This window comes from Desmodus rotundus, chromosome 5, assembly GCF_022682495.2.
Source record: "Desmodus rotundus isolate HL8 chromosome 5, HLdesRot8A.1, whole genome shotgun sequence".
NCBI classification, from domain to species: domain Eukaryota; kingdom Metazoa; phylum Chordata; class Mammalia; order Chiroptera; family Phyllostomidae; genus Desmodus; species Desmodus rotundus.
Window position 1 is genome coordinate 105,794,184 of NC_071391.1, and position 15,130 is coordinate 105,809,313.

At 42.1% G+C, this 15,130-nt stretch overlaps 1 protein-coding gene across 1 annotated transcript in view; it reads right to left on the minus strand.

Moving 5' to 3' along the window:
* The window catches only part of RMND5A (required for meiotic nuclear division 5 homolog A), a 68,813-nt gene extending 54,695 nt beyond the window's left edge, over positions 1 to 14,118 (minus strand). Inside the window, exon 1 of the mRNA XM_053924232.2 lies at positions 13,594 to 14,118. Coding sequence (XP_053780207.1) covers positions 13,594 to 13,735 — 142 coding nt within the window. The 5' untranslated portion in view covers positions 13,736 to 14,118. The remainder of the gene's footprint in view (positions 1 to 13,593) is intronic.
* Positions 14,119 to 15,130: the final 1,012 nt, after the last annotated feature.

Here is a 15,130-nt window from a genome sequence, read left to right on the forward strand (position 1 = left end):
AAACAGATGGGGGGAGGTTAAGAATAGTATAGGAAACAGAGAAGCCAAAGAACTTATATGTACAACCCATGGACATGAACTAAGAGGGGGTGCAGGGCAGAGTAGGGATAAAGGGAAGAAAAAAATTGGAAAAGCTGTAATAGCATAATCAATAAAATATACTTAATAAACAAGTACAAACTGGCAGTTACAAAATAGTTATGGGGATGTAAAATACAGCATAAGGAATATAGTTAATAATCTTGTAATAACTATGTATTGTGTCAGATGGGTACTAGATTTATCAGAGTGATCACTTTGTAAGTTACATAAATGTCTAGTCACTATGTTGTGCTCCTGAGAATAATATAATGTTGTACTGTCAATTGTAATTGGAAAATAAAAAATTATTTTAAGAAATGTTTTACCAAAGGGGAAGGCAGCATTGAATCTGCATAACAAACCATATTCTTGCTTTCCCTGGTACCCTCCCCATAACTAGATTCCCCATACCTTTCTTTCTTTTATCTTTAGCTGAAGGTGGTATGTAAGCCTCAATTTTAAATCATCAATTTGAGTTCCTCATTTTTCCTTAAGTATCTCCTTGTATACATATATCAATAAAGTTGTTTTTCTGTTATTCATTTGTCTTTTATTTCAAGGGTTGCAGCCAAGAACTCACAACTGTAGAAGTAAAATTATCTCCCTCCCGTACAAGAGATAGCATTCCAGGCTGAGGGGAGAAAAGCCTTGCAGAAATATACTTAGTCTATACAAGGAACAGCGAAGAGGCCAGTGTGGCTAAACTACAAATTCTGCAAAGGAAAACATGAGGAGAGGAAGTCCAAGAGATAATCAGGGTCCTGGTTTTATAGGGCCTCTGTGGTACTGTAAAGATTTTGGCTTTTACTTTGAGTGAAAGAAATATCTACTGCCAGCTTTTGATCTCAGCAGGTATATAAACTGATATAACATTTAAATATTGTCATTCTGGCTGATGATAGAAGTACAGGAACAGAGGTAGAGAGATAAGTCAGGAGGTTGTGGCTCAGCCCAGGGTGTTAGATGTAGAGGTGGTGAGAAGTGGCTGCATTCTGGACACATTCAAAAAGTAAAAACAGTAGGAATTCCTAACTGGATATGAGGGAACAAAAGGGCTCATAGACAACTCCAAGGTTTTTAGCTTGAGTCAATGAGAAACGTGGAATTGTTTTCAATTAAGATGAAAAAGACTAAAGGTTGAGCAGATATGAGTGGAAGGAGGAGATAAAGAGCTCAGTGTGGGGAGCTGGCTAAATTTGAGATGTGAGTAGTTCCCCTAGTGCTTACAAATGGACGGAGAAATCTGTTAGATATACAAACCTGGAGGAGTTCCAGGGTAAGGTGAGGGCCTGCTATACAAATTTGTGAGTCATTGGCACACAGATGATAACCTAAATCCATGTGACCAAATGAAATGACCTAGTCAGTGCAGAAAGTACTAGAAGGAGAAAGTCCTGGGAACTCCAAGTTTATGAGATCAAGATGAAACAGGACTGAAAAAGGAAACTAACAAAGACTATTGAAATACTGTGATGTAAGAGAAAAATCAAGACAGCATGGTGTTGGGGAAGCCAAGCGAAGAAAATGTGTCAAGGAGAAGGGAGTAACCAACTGTGTTAAATGCACTGCTATGTCAGGTAAGAGATGGACTGAGAACTGACCACTGGATTTACAGTGTGGAAGTTATCAGTTACCATGACAAGAACAGTTTCTCTAGAGTTTCAAAAAAGAAACCCTAGAAGGCTGCAGGGATTTTGAAATCAGAATATAGGAAATCTGACTCAATGACAACCACTAAAAGGAGTAAAAGGCAAACAGAAAATAGTACCAGTAAGGTACCCAATCCAACAGGCAGTGGCTAAAAGAGAAACTGCCCTTACCTCCAAGTACAATTGTATAAAGTATGTATAAATCGATTGCAACTTCTAACAACATAATTTAAGATAAGAGACTTGTTAATTCAGGAAAATCTCAAAATCTAAAAGGTGTTCCATTGATACTTTGGGCCAAAAGAATCTAAGTGCTTCAGTAGCTCTGACCATTGATGGTCTTTTTCATCTAAACCTTACCTAACCTCAATGGCTTCATCTCCTCTGTGAACTTCTTTGCCCATAAACTTAACTCAGTCTTCTGAATTTCTAATGCATTCTGTTCTCTCCACCACTGCTCTGGCACTGAATCATACCTTTAAACAACTTCATGTATATATATGCTACCATTAGTCTCAACTAGATATAAATCCTGAAGGGAAGACAAGGTTCTTACTATAAACTGTATACTCCAGTCTTATCATAGATGCCTTGCACATTTGCAGGCACTGGTTAACTATTTGGACTGATGGTAAATAAAGCAAGGGAAAGAACCGTTCAAAAGAAAGCCATATTCAACAGATGGTGGTGGGATAACTAGAAATCCACAGGCAAAGAATCACACCATATATAAAAATTAACTCAAAGTGGAATAAAGACTTAAATGCAAAAGCTGGAATAAAATTCTTAGAAGGAAGTGGGTGTATTCTTGACCTTGGATGACACAGACATGACACCAAAAGCACAAGCAACCTAAGAAAAAAGTAATTAAATTGGACTTCTTAAAAACTAAAAAGTTCTGAGTTGCAAACACTACCAATAAAGTGAAAAGACAACTCAGAGACTGGGAGAAAATATTAGCAAAATAAGGGCCTAATATCCAGGATACATAAATAACTCAAAAATAACAACACAAATAACAAAAAATGAACAAAGAATCTGAATAGACACTTTTTCCAAAGAGTTGTACAAATAACCAACAAGCACAGGGAAAGACACTCCACATCATTAGTCAATAAGGACATGCAAATAAAAACTACAATGAGAAACTACTTCAGACTCAATGGACAGCTATAATGAAAAAGAAAGACGACAACAGCAAGTGCTGACAAGGATGTAGAGAATTTAGGAACCCTCATACATTGCTGAAGGATTGTAAAATGATGGAGCTGCTACAGAAACACTTTCACAATTCCTCAGAAAGAAAAAAAAGGGTTACCATATGAGCCAGGAATTCAACTCCTAGGGATATACCCAAGATAACTGAAAAAATGTGTCCATACACAAATTTTTTATGAAGCATTATTCAAAATAGCCCAAAAGTGAAACAATCCAAATTATTAATGAATAACAAAATGTGACATATCCATACAATGGGCTATTATTCAACCATAAAAAAAACCAACAGGAGAACTAAGATGGCGGCGTAGGTAGACACACTGCGCCTCCTCGCACAACCAGAACTGACAGAAAATCGAAGGCAAGGAAGTCCGACACGAAGGAGATAAAAAATAAACATTCATCCAGACCGGTAGGAGGGGTGGAGACGGGCAGCTGGTGCGGACAGGACTCGTGTTACCGTGGCGGACCGAGACTGGCAGAGTGTGGGACTAACGGGGCAGGCAGTCTGAGCACTAGCAGACCCTGAGGCTCCACATTCGCGCACAGATAAACCGAGAGGGCCGGACTCAGAGTGGCGGAGATCTGGCCAGGCAGAGCAGCGGGTAGCACCCCATGGCCCCACATTCCTGCACAGATAAACCAGGACAAACGGTGGGGAGCGAAGCAGACAACTCAACCCAGGGCTCCGGCGCCGGGAAATAAAGCCTCCAACCTCTGATTGAAAACACCTGTGGGGGTTGGGGCGGCAGCAGGAGAAATTCCCAGCCTCACAGGAGAGGTTGTTGGAGAGACCCACAGGGGTCTAGAGTGTGCACAGGCCCACCCACTCGGGAACCAGCACCAGAGGGGTCCGGTTTGATTGTGGGAGGCGGAGGGATAGACTGAAATCCGGCAGAGAATGCAGTGGGCTCCATTACTCCCTCTCGGCCCCTCCCCCACATACAGCGTCACAGCACAGCAACCAGCATTACCGGCCCAGGGAACACCTAAAGCTCCGCCCCTTTAGGTAACAGAAGCACCAAGACAAAAAAAAAAAAAAAAGGCCCAAATGACAGAACACTTCAAAGCTCCAGAAATAATTCAACTAAGCAGCGAACAGATAGCCAACCTATCAGATGCACAGTTCAAAACACTGGTTATCAAGAAGCTCACAGAATTGGTTGAATTTGGTTGAAAACGAGATGAAAAAATGAAGGCTATGCTAAGAGAAACAAAGGAAAATGTACAGGGAACCAACAGTGATGCGAAGGAAACTGGGACTCAAATCAATGGTGTGGACCAGAGGAAGAAACAAACATCCAACCAGAAAAGAATGAAGAAACAAGAATTCAGAAAAATGACGAGAGGCTTAGGAACCTTCAGGACATCTTGAAATGTTCCAACATCCGAATTATAGGGGTGCCAGAAGGAGAAGAGGAAGAACAAAAAATTGAAAACTTACTTGAACAAATAATGAAGGAGAACTTCCCCAGTCTGGCAAAGGAAATAGACTTCCAGGAAGTCCAGGAAGCTCAGAGAGTCCCAAAGAAGCTGCACCCAAGGAGGAACACACCAAGGCACATCATAATTACATTAGCCAAGATGAAACAGAAGGAGAGTATCTTAGAAGCAGCAAGAGAAAAGGAGACAGTTACCTAACAAAGGAGTTCCCACAGGACTATCAGCTGATTTCTCCAAAGAGACCTTACAGGCAAGAAGGGGCTGGAAAGAAGTATTCCAAGTCATGAAAGGCAAGGACCTACATCCAAGATTGCTCTATCCAGCAAAGCTATCATTTAGAATGGAAGGGAAGATAAAGTGCTTCTCAGATAAGGTCAAGTTCAAGGAGTTCATCATCACCAAGCCCTTAATATATGAAATGTCAAAGGGATTTATCTAAAAAAAATAAGATAAAAAATAGGCACAGTAAGAATGACAGCAAACTCAGTTATTAACAACCATACCTAAAACAAAAACAAAAGCAAACTAAGCAAACAACTAGAACAGGATCAGAACCACAGAAATGGAGATCACATGGAGGGTTATCAACAGGGGAGTGGGAGGGGGAGGGGGTGGACAGGTACAGAGAATAAATAGCATAAACGATAGGTGGAAAATAGACAGGGGGAGGGTAAGAATAGTATAGGAAATGTAGAAGCCAAAGAACTTATAAGTATGACCCATGGACATGAACTATAGGGGGGAATGTGGGAGGGAGGGGGTGGGCAGGGTGAAGTAGGGGGGGAAATGGGACAACTGTAATAGCATAATCAATAAATATATTTTTTAAAAATCACGTTAAAAACATTAAAAAAAAACCCAAAAAACAACAACAACAAAGCACTGATACATGCTACAGTATGGATAAACCTTGAAAACATTTACATTAAGTAAGCCACACAAAAGGCCACATATTAGGTGATTCTACACATACGAAATGTCCAGAACAGGCAAATCTACAAACAGAAATAGATTCGTGGTTGCCAAGCGCTGGGGGAGGGGGAATGGAGAGTGACTATTAATGAGTAAGAGGTTTCTTTTGGGAGTAATGAAAATGTTCTGGTTATGGCTGTGCACCTCTGAATATATGAAAAGCTAGTTAATAGTATACTTTAAAAAAAGGAAAGGGTGAATTTTATGTGTGAACTATATCTCAATTTTTTAAAAAAGCTTTAAAAAGCAAGCCATAACTCCTATCCATCCAGACATTTTTGTTTCCACAGTCAATAGACAACAAAGTAAACAACATACGAGAACAAAAAAGCAGAGACCAAACTGGCAGAGAGGTTATCTGGAATTTAGCAAATGAACTTTCATACACCAACCTTGAAATTCATAGATGTTTTCAAATCTTAACAACTTATATATCAGGATTTTGATGTTACTATTACCTTTTCTTCCTTTACCATCTACAGGTCCCTATGCTTTTTGGTTTTCGAGTTCATAAATGCTAGACACCAGTAGTATAAGGTCAATTAATTAGCACTGAGAATTCTCAGTATGCCCCAAGGAAAAATAATTCCTACAAATTATTTGGAAGCCTAAGAATAGTATAATGAAATAATCTGAAAGGGAATCCTGGGAAAGCCCTGTTCAGAGAGAAAGAGGCCACTAATGCATTTTCAGTGGAAAGCAGCCAAAGGTAAAATAGGTTTGAAAATCACTGGAGTAACCAAACTGAGTGAAACCAAACTTCAGTAGTAAAGGGAGAGTTCTAATTTCTTTCAACTTCTCTATCTGAAAACAAAACCTGCTTCTAGGAAAAATCTTTCTGTGAAAGAAATCTATCTAACTGGACTCAGTGCCTAGAGTAAAAGCTGTGGGGAATTACTGTGACAGCCATCTTTACCACAACTAAAGTAGATCTGAAGGCGAACACTGGAATCCAGGCTGGCCACTGCGGGGGTCACTTTTTACCCAGGATGAAGTCCGGTGTCAACTGTGCTTTTCAATGTAATAACCCCCACCTCAGACTCCAGCCCCTACATAATAATGAAAGAAATAGTTCTGAGGTGTTGCTCATCATTTACAGTCACCGTAAGTATTTTTTAAATATGTATAATTTTAGAGCAGTTTTTAGGTTTGCAACAAAATTGAGAGGGAGGTACAGAGATCCCCACGCACACCTTGCCCCAACACATGCACACATGCAAAGCCTCCCCATTATCAACATTTTTTGTTATTTTGTGCCAAGAACGAACCTACATGGCACATCACACTCACCCAACGTCCCTAGTTTACCTAAGGGTTCACTCTTGGTGTTGTACATTCTATGGGGTTTGACAAATGTACAGACAAAGCATTTTCACAGCCCTAAAAATCCTCTGTGCACTACCTATTCATCTCTCCCGTCCACACTATCCCTGGCAACTGCTGATCTTTTTCTTGTCTCCATAGTTCTGCCTTTCTCAGAACATCAAATAATTGGACTCATTCAGTCAGTACACAGCCTTCCCACACTGGGTTCTTTCACTTAGTAATATGCGTTTTCAATACACACACCCCGATTTGCAAATAAAACACATTCACAAAATAGAGCCACCCCAGTTATAAGTTTCTTCTCTCTTCCAAATAATGGCCTCCCAAAAAGAAGGAAAAAAACAACTTTAAACATGTAGGTAACGACTTGGCATAAGAATCCACAGGCTTGTGTTTTGAGCCAGTTTCCTTGATTGTAAAAGAAAATTATCCCAAGATTTGTCAAAGAAATGAAATTCATCTCAACTTTAATCCATAATGTGTTCCTATAAAAGAGTATGCCAAGTCAGAATGTAGGAAGGTAGAACAAACTTACAAGTTAAAAGGAATGTCTAGTTCTCACCACGTGAAAAATCATAAAATTCCTAGTTATACACTGGAGGTTATTTATAAATAACCTTCAATACAGTTTAGCATTTTTTACATATATCTGTTTAATTCTTTTCCTACATTACCTGGCCTACATTACATGTGATGAGACAATCACATGTCCAACTATGCAACAAAATTTACTCATTCTAATGAGCCATCTAATACAAAGAATTAAGATTGAAAACTATGTTTCTCATCCTTACATGGTATTTGCATTTTCAATTTTGTCTGATACTTGTTTTTATGACATGGTGGGGAGGGGGCCTCAAATAAGTGTACACACTCTGTTACAGAAAGATAGTGTTGCTAAAACCAAACAGCTGGTTGACAGGCAGCACTACGATCCTGTAGCTTGATATGTCTGCTCATTGGCAGATAATCATAAATTCTAATTCGGTCTATAAAAGGCAATTCAGAGGTGTCAATTACACCATGAAGTATACGCTGCCTAAGAGTCAAATACATGAGAGAGATGAGACCCACTGTAATTGAGAGCACTCTATAAAAATGGCGAGGCACAACACAGAAAGGCAGTGCTATAATGATTAATTCATTATAATATGCAGATTTCCAAAAAGGCTGAAAACCTCACCACCTAGGACTAGAATATTTTGGTAGAAATAAATAGCAGGATTCCCCAGGAGTCACTAGTACCTGACTTACACTGTTACGAGTATCCCGGAAGCAGAAAATATTTTAAATATGTAAGTGTATAAATATTACATATATTGCATTTGAGCTTTTTTGAGTTATTAAGTTACCTGTAATTTCAGAAAACGAACAAAGACCTTAAATTCAAGGAACACTTACTGAGCACTGAGTGCCTGTGTCAGCAGTGTTCAAGGTACAGATTGAGCTCTAGGCAGATTAAGAAATTTAGGATGGGAGTAAAATGAGATCAAGGATAAAAGGGTCTAATGTTGATTCTAAAGTCATTGACAAGGTGAACGTGGATATGCTTACAAACTATTAAAACAGAGAAACTGAAAAGCGTAAGGTTGGTATTAAAAAATAATATAAAACTACTTCATACTGTGAGTGGCAAACTAAACTATGCCTATTAAAGTTTTATGCTTCTTATGAGCCACCTCAGCCAAGAGATCACTGAACCCAAATAAGGTGAAAAGATGTATCTAAAGGTTCAAGTCCTGCCAGAAACTGTAGTCCCCGTTCTTTGAGACATTAGACTAGCACCTAAATCTAAGAGGAGGGCCAGAGTTTCTGCCGCTCTTCTACAAGTTCTTGGAGCTTTCAAAAAACCACCCAGGGAGAGATCACCTCCGTGGTAGCTGCTTCTGGGAGTTACATACCTCAGGGCCAGGGCCACTCCACAACTCTCCCCTAAACTGCATTTCGGGGTTATTTTTAAATATTCTACAGATAAAAAAGCAGGGCCCCAAATAAAAACAAGTCAGTTTTAATACCCCAAGTGGAAAGTTTGCTAAAACACCATTTTCACCATCCTAATAACTAACAGACTAAAACATGAAAATAATGGAAATTTGTTCATTAGCTGTAGTAGGACAGTATCACAGAAGTGCTGGCAAGTCTCCCTGTTATTATCTGACATTAAAAACTACATAAAGGATAAAATAAACTTAGGGAAATAATTTTACTATGTCAAGCACTAAAGCAGTTTTGAGTAAGTTCCCAAAGATAACATTAATCAAGTTGATTTTTTCTAGTCTGACAGATTAAATCATACTAACATTTCAGTATTTGAATTATACAAACATTAGTGTGAGGAGGCAAGGCAAACACTGAGAAATAAAGGTTGGGTTAGTCAAGAAAACATCTCAAAGAACATTTGCTATTGATGTAACTTATATGATGTACAACAATAATGCAGGGGTGGGCAACAGTAGGTTTACAGTTGTGAGTTGTGAAATGGTTTATTCTTGTATTATTACTTATTAATTATTATATTATTTTCCATACAAACAACTGTAAACACACCCCTGTATATATCTACAGCAGACATCTATCACTTTTGTCTTGGGTGCAAGTTTTCTTTTCTAGAACTCTCTTCTCTATGTGATCAACAGTGGATCACATGACCATACATCTACTGACACAGCATAAGTACCCAAGGTGGCCAATGGACAGCATGTTCTGGCCCCAATTACTGATTCAGGGAGAAGTTTATATGACCTAAACCAAGACAAGAAGGGCATTTCCTGGTAACTTTGTTAGGAATGCAGGCAAAAGGCATGTTTCTGTCTTCAGGGTTCCTGGCAATGAAGGAAGACGTGAGCTCCATTGGACATCTTTACCTCTACATGGAGAAAGCTCCTTTGAGAATAAAGCCAACCACAGAAAGCACAGCTGAGGGGATGAGAACACAAGACCAGTCTTTACAACACCCTTTGTGCCCATGAAGCCAGCCTGGCTTAACCTCAGCCTATTTAGCTATGAGTCAACAAATTCCATGTTGCCCTAGCTTAGCTGGTTATAGCGTCATCCCTAAATGCCAAGGTTGTGGGTTCCATCCCCAGTAAGAATCAACCAATGAATGCAGAAATAAGTGGAACAGCAAATCTCTCTTCCTTCCTCTCTCTAAAAAAATAAAATAAAATAAATAAAATTCAATAAATTAAAAAAATTTTTTAAACAAATTCCATTTAAACCTATTAAATCAAAACTATTCTGCCATCTACAACCAAAAGAATCCTGAGTAATATGCTAGTCTGAATGAATAAAGTGCCAAATAACAAAGAATTATCTCCTAAATGAGCCTGGAAAAGAATGGCTAACAAAGTTAAATCTGCTTCTAAACCCACTAGAAACACCAACAATAACCTATTCTCACCATCTAATGTAGCACAAGTAGTTTGGTTACTAGCCTATTCTCCTCCTAGAATATTTGAACAATGGCTACTGTTATCCACCCAAACTTTGCTGACCTACTTATTTGCTACTTTCCAGATTAGATGTTAAACTAGATATCAAATTTTATTCAAATCAAAACTTAGTCATTATTCTCATAACAGTGTCTTGTCAGTAGTATTCAGCAAAAAGTCTGGTTAACAAATGGGAGATTAGGCTACAGAGCCTACTCCAAGTACACCAAAGAACAAGGCTGAATAAACAAACCCCTAGTCCCCTAAACCCTGATCCTTTTAAACTCATTCAACATTGGTAGCCTCTGAAAAGCACAAAGAATTTGTATACAGGCATACTTTTCAATGCATATGTATAACAAAACAAGCTCTAGAATAGAAAGTCATACCTAACATGTGAATCTTAGGTATGGGTTCTGTCTACTGATGCAAGACAAATCACAGAAATTAAAAATATGACCAGCAAATTTGTTTTTTTTTCTTTCTTGCTAAACTATCTACTTACCACTCTCAAATACAGAAAAAGAGAGAGAGAGAGAGAGAGAGAGAGAGAGAGAGAGAGGAGAAGAGAAGAAAGAAAGGTAGAGGATTATGGTTTAAGTGATTTTTACTACCAGGAGTCAGACCACACACCACACAAAGAAAGGAGTTTTAGATAATTCCCACAAATAAAGTTGTTTCTACCAACTTGCAAATTGAGATAATACTAAACCGAAATCACAGTAAGTAGAATTATATATCTCTAGTGCTTCAAAGTAAAAACAATGACAAATTATTTACCTGAATTCTCTTAAAATTGTTTCTGGAAATTAACATCTTTGTGAAGTGGCCAATTAAGTGTTCCAGAAATAAGAAAGAGGGGGAGAACAATTTTTTTTTAACCAGGTGTCCTTTTTTGCATTTGAGTTTATATCACTATAAACTCACTTTAAAATAAATAAAATTTAAATTTAGAAATTTCCTTGAGAATCACTTTCAGAAACTACATTGAAACTCCCCTTAATAGCCTAAAATTAATAATAAAAAATACTGATACCCTTTATTCTTACAAAAATTGTAATTTTCCGAAGTACACTTTAAAAAGGTCATAAAACTGTTACCCAACTGGCTATTTTTCTTTCATTTCACCAAATGTGAATTTAGAATATCAGCAATACAAGGTATGTAATTCTTCTGGTGTCCCTTCCACCATGAATAGAAACACAGTATATAAAAGTATTTGCCAAAAGAAAAAAATACTACCCTGACCAGTGTGGCTCAGTTGACTGGGCATGGTTCCAAAGCAAAAGGTTGCTGTTTCCATCCCTGATCAGGGCACATGCCTGGGTTGTAGGTTCGTCCTGAGAAGGGGGCACCCATCAGAGGCAAAAGACAGATGTTTCTCTTCCTTTCTCCCTCCTTTCCCCTCTCTAAAAATATATAAATAAAATCTTTAAAAAGAAAAAAATACTAAAAAGCATAAATAATCACAAGTCAAATCACCAAAATTATCCATACTATTTACCTGTTAACAGTTGTCCAAAGTGTGGTTCCCATACCATTGATGTGAATGGTGCTTTTACCCATATGTGAAATATTTTAATAGTTATGAATATATGTTCAGTATGTAATTTATCATACTGAACACACTAAGCTTACGACTTCAGAAATATCACTTCCTAGAATGAGGACAAGTCTACTTAAATTAAATCGTGCATCCATCTGAAAAATAAGGGTGCCCATGTGTGAGTGAAGTTTGAGAAGTGGCAGTGCATTATCCAAATTAGATCAAGGTCATACTAGGAATGATCAAAAAGCATCAACCATACTGAATCTTAAATTAGACGAAACTTCAGGCTTACAGGGAAATTCTCATTAAAAGGCTGGTGCAACTAAATGACAACAGTGCTCTCCTTGTTCTCTCAGGTTAGGGAAATTAAGATAACCTAAAGTTTAATCAAAATGATTAAGGATAAGAATCAGGGCTCATTACAATCCTTGAACTTCTGGAAAATTCAGTTGAAAACTGATATTCTGTTTCCAGGCCAACACCGTCTATGCATCTTCAGTCACCAGTGAACATGAAGCCCTCGACTCTATCTTCATCAGAGCTTCCCTCTCACTTTATCTCTCGTGTCCAAAGCCACATTCAGCAGAGCCTCCCCAGGATTCCCAGCAACTTCACCTCCACTCCCTTTCACAGGCAACCACCTAGGTCTGCTCATTTTTCCATATTAATATTTTCACTCCTACCCCATATGGTCGCAGGTCTGCTTCTTCCCGGGAGTTCAGAAGTAACTGTGGAGTGCAGAATGAGACGTTGTTGTAAGACTCCCTTGCCACAGGGACTAACACTTACTCTCAGCTGAAAGCCAACTGGGAAAGGGAGGTGTAGAAGAATGAAGGCGAGGGCGGAGGAGAGAAGAGAGAAGCTCCACTGGCGCCACGACCCTCCCCTCGCCGGTCGCAAGCATCCGCATTTCACCCGGGCTCCCAAACCTTTCTTACACAAATTTCTGTCCAGCCTAGGAGTTGAAAAGGCTCCCTCCCTCCCAAGCTCCTGAATAAACCTATTCAATAAAGTCCTTTACTTCTTGATCAGACGGAATTATCACTGACACTATTTTAATGTAAGGATAGCAGATCTTTAATGTTACTTAAAAAAACAAAAACAAAAACCCTTCCCAACCAGCTACCACAAGTTAACTTTGGCAAACTGTCTCCAGGGCCTAGGGCAATACTGAAAAAAACCTAAGTAAAATACCTTCTATAGAAATTCTGCCTTCTAAAAGGAAAACAAGTAAAAACTTGATCAATGAAGGCCAAGTACTAAAAACCTGTTCCACAATGCGCTTCAGGAAGAATTATTGCCTGTTCTTCCCCAGTCCCATCAGAGGCAACCCTAGCAGAGCTGACCAGTTTGATCGGGCTAATCCCTAGGAATCTTGTCGGCGCCGCCGCGGAGTTGAAGGGCCGCTTCCACACAACAAATTCTGAAGTTGCAGGAGACACACTTGTGTTAACCCACAGCTAAGAATAACACTCGCCTTTCTAATTAAAAAAAAAAAAAAAGTAAGAAGAAGAGAGTGAGTCCCCAGCCAAGGATCTGGAGCAGGGGTGCCCCTCGGGTCCAACGCAATTCGCGGGGACGACGGGGGACCGCCCTGGGGAGGAGCAAGGGGCCCCGGCAGAGAGGACCTCAGTGTGCAGGTGCGGAGGACCGATCCCCACGCACGCTTAACAGGGCTGGAGCACAGGGCTCCGGGACGGGTTCCAGGGTGGGTTCGCACTCACTCTTAATTAACGAGGCCGGACGGGTTAGAAGCTAATCGGACCAGAGGAGGAAGAAAAGTCACAGGGGTCTGACAGTCTCCGCACGTCGCGGGGGAGGGGGACAGGATACCGCACTCCGAGGGCACCCCTCCCGGCCCGCCCCGGCCTGAGGAGCGCGGGCGAGTGGGCCCGGCCCCGCGCGCCCACCCGGGCCGCCCTACCGTGGCTCTGCAGGATCTCGTGCTTGAGGCCGCCAGTGTAGTCAATGAGCTCCTCCAGGCCGCGCTCGCACAGCTGCCCGTAGCCCGAGAACTTGTGCAGCACCTTCTCCAGCTCGCGCTCCACCGTCACGCACTGATCCATTTCGGCGGCGGCGGCGGCGCTCGGCGTCCCGGCGCCCGGGTGTCCGCAGCCGTTCGACCCGGGCCCGGCCGAGGCCGCGTCCTCCTCCTTGTCCCCCAGGCGGGCGGCGCGAGCTGCTGAGGCGGCGGGCACGCTAGCCCCGGCGCCGGGGAAACCCCGCACAGCCCGTGCCTGCCTGCCCCATGGCGCACGGCCTCAGACGCGTCGCAGACGCCCGGTCCTGCTGCCCCACCCGACCCCACGTCTCTGGTCCCCGCTCCCGGCGTTCGGATACGCGCGGCAGCGCCGCCGACTGTTTTGTTTTCAAGGGAACCGGCTGATGACCTGGTTCTCCAGGGCGGCACCGAGAGCCGCCGACCCGAGATGGGGCGGGGGGGGGGGGGGGAGGTTAGCCACCCCAGCGAGGGGAGGAGGAGGCGCGGGCCGTACCAACAGCACGCGCCAGGGGGAGCAGCCCGGCGAGCGCGGGGGAGGAACGCGACCCGCGACCGCCCGCGCCGCGACTCTAAAGACAAGGGCCGAACCACGCGGGAAGCGTGCAAGTGAGAGGTCGAGGGTGGAGCAAGGACCCAATTGGTCCGAGGAGCTAAATACGGAACTTTAGAGACAGCCCTGGAGCTCCGAGAGCACTACAACTACGGGCTTCGTAAACAAGAGGGTGGAAACCGTTCCTAACCACTCCGCCCAGAAACCGGGAAAACTAACCAATGGCAGCGAGGAATACGTGAGGGACCAACGTCCTCCAACCCCTGGGCTAGGCGTAAACCTCCAGCCAATCCGGGTCTACAGGCCAAACCAATAAGCTCCCTGTTGGAGGGGGTAACTTCGAGAGCTTACTGAGAAGGAAGTCATTTGTGGAAAACCATGAGATAAAACAAGACAAATCAAAAAGTCTAGTTTCCATAGGACTTCTCCCTGGCCATAAATTATTTCACCTCTGTATCACTGGAAAGTACTCTCATTCCGAAGTTTTGGAAGACGAACTCGCCGCCGCGGTGGAAAAACCGAGGCAGGCCGGGCGCCTACTAGAATTAAAGGCGGGGTGGTTCTCGGCGCGGTGACGGAAGATACTTGCTGGCCGAGCGGTCCTCGCGCCAGGGAAGGCTCGGCACCGCCGACAGTGCTACCCTGTTGCCTGCGACACCACCAGATCACATCCCGCACCCCCAAACCCACGCGCAGGCCTCTGCCCTTTGACTCTGGTCCTGGAACCTTCCCTGACCGGTTGCCTCACAGCTCTGCCGTGTACGGCAGCTTCGCGGGGCGGAAACTGGTCCGAGAGCCTGGCAGCCTAGCCCCTGCCTCTTAGGCGCCTTATTCCAGGGAATCGGAGGGCCGCCTTGCCCCGCTTTATGTAACCCCTTCCCTGATATGGTGGTTTCTCCAACCTGGCCT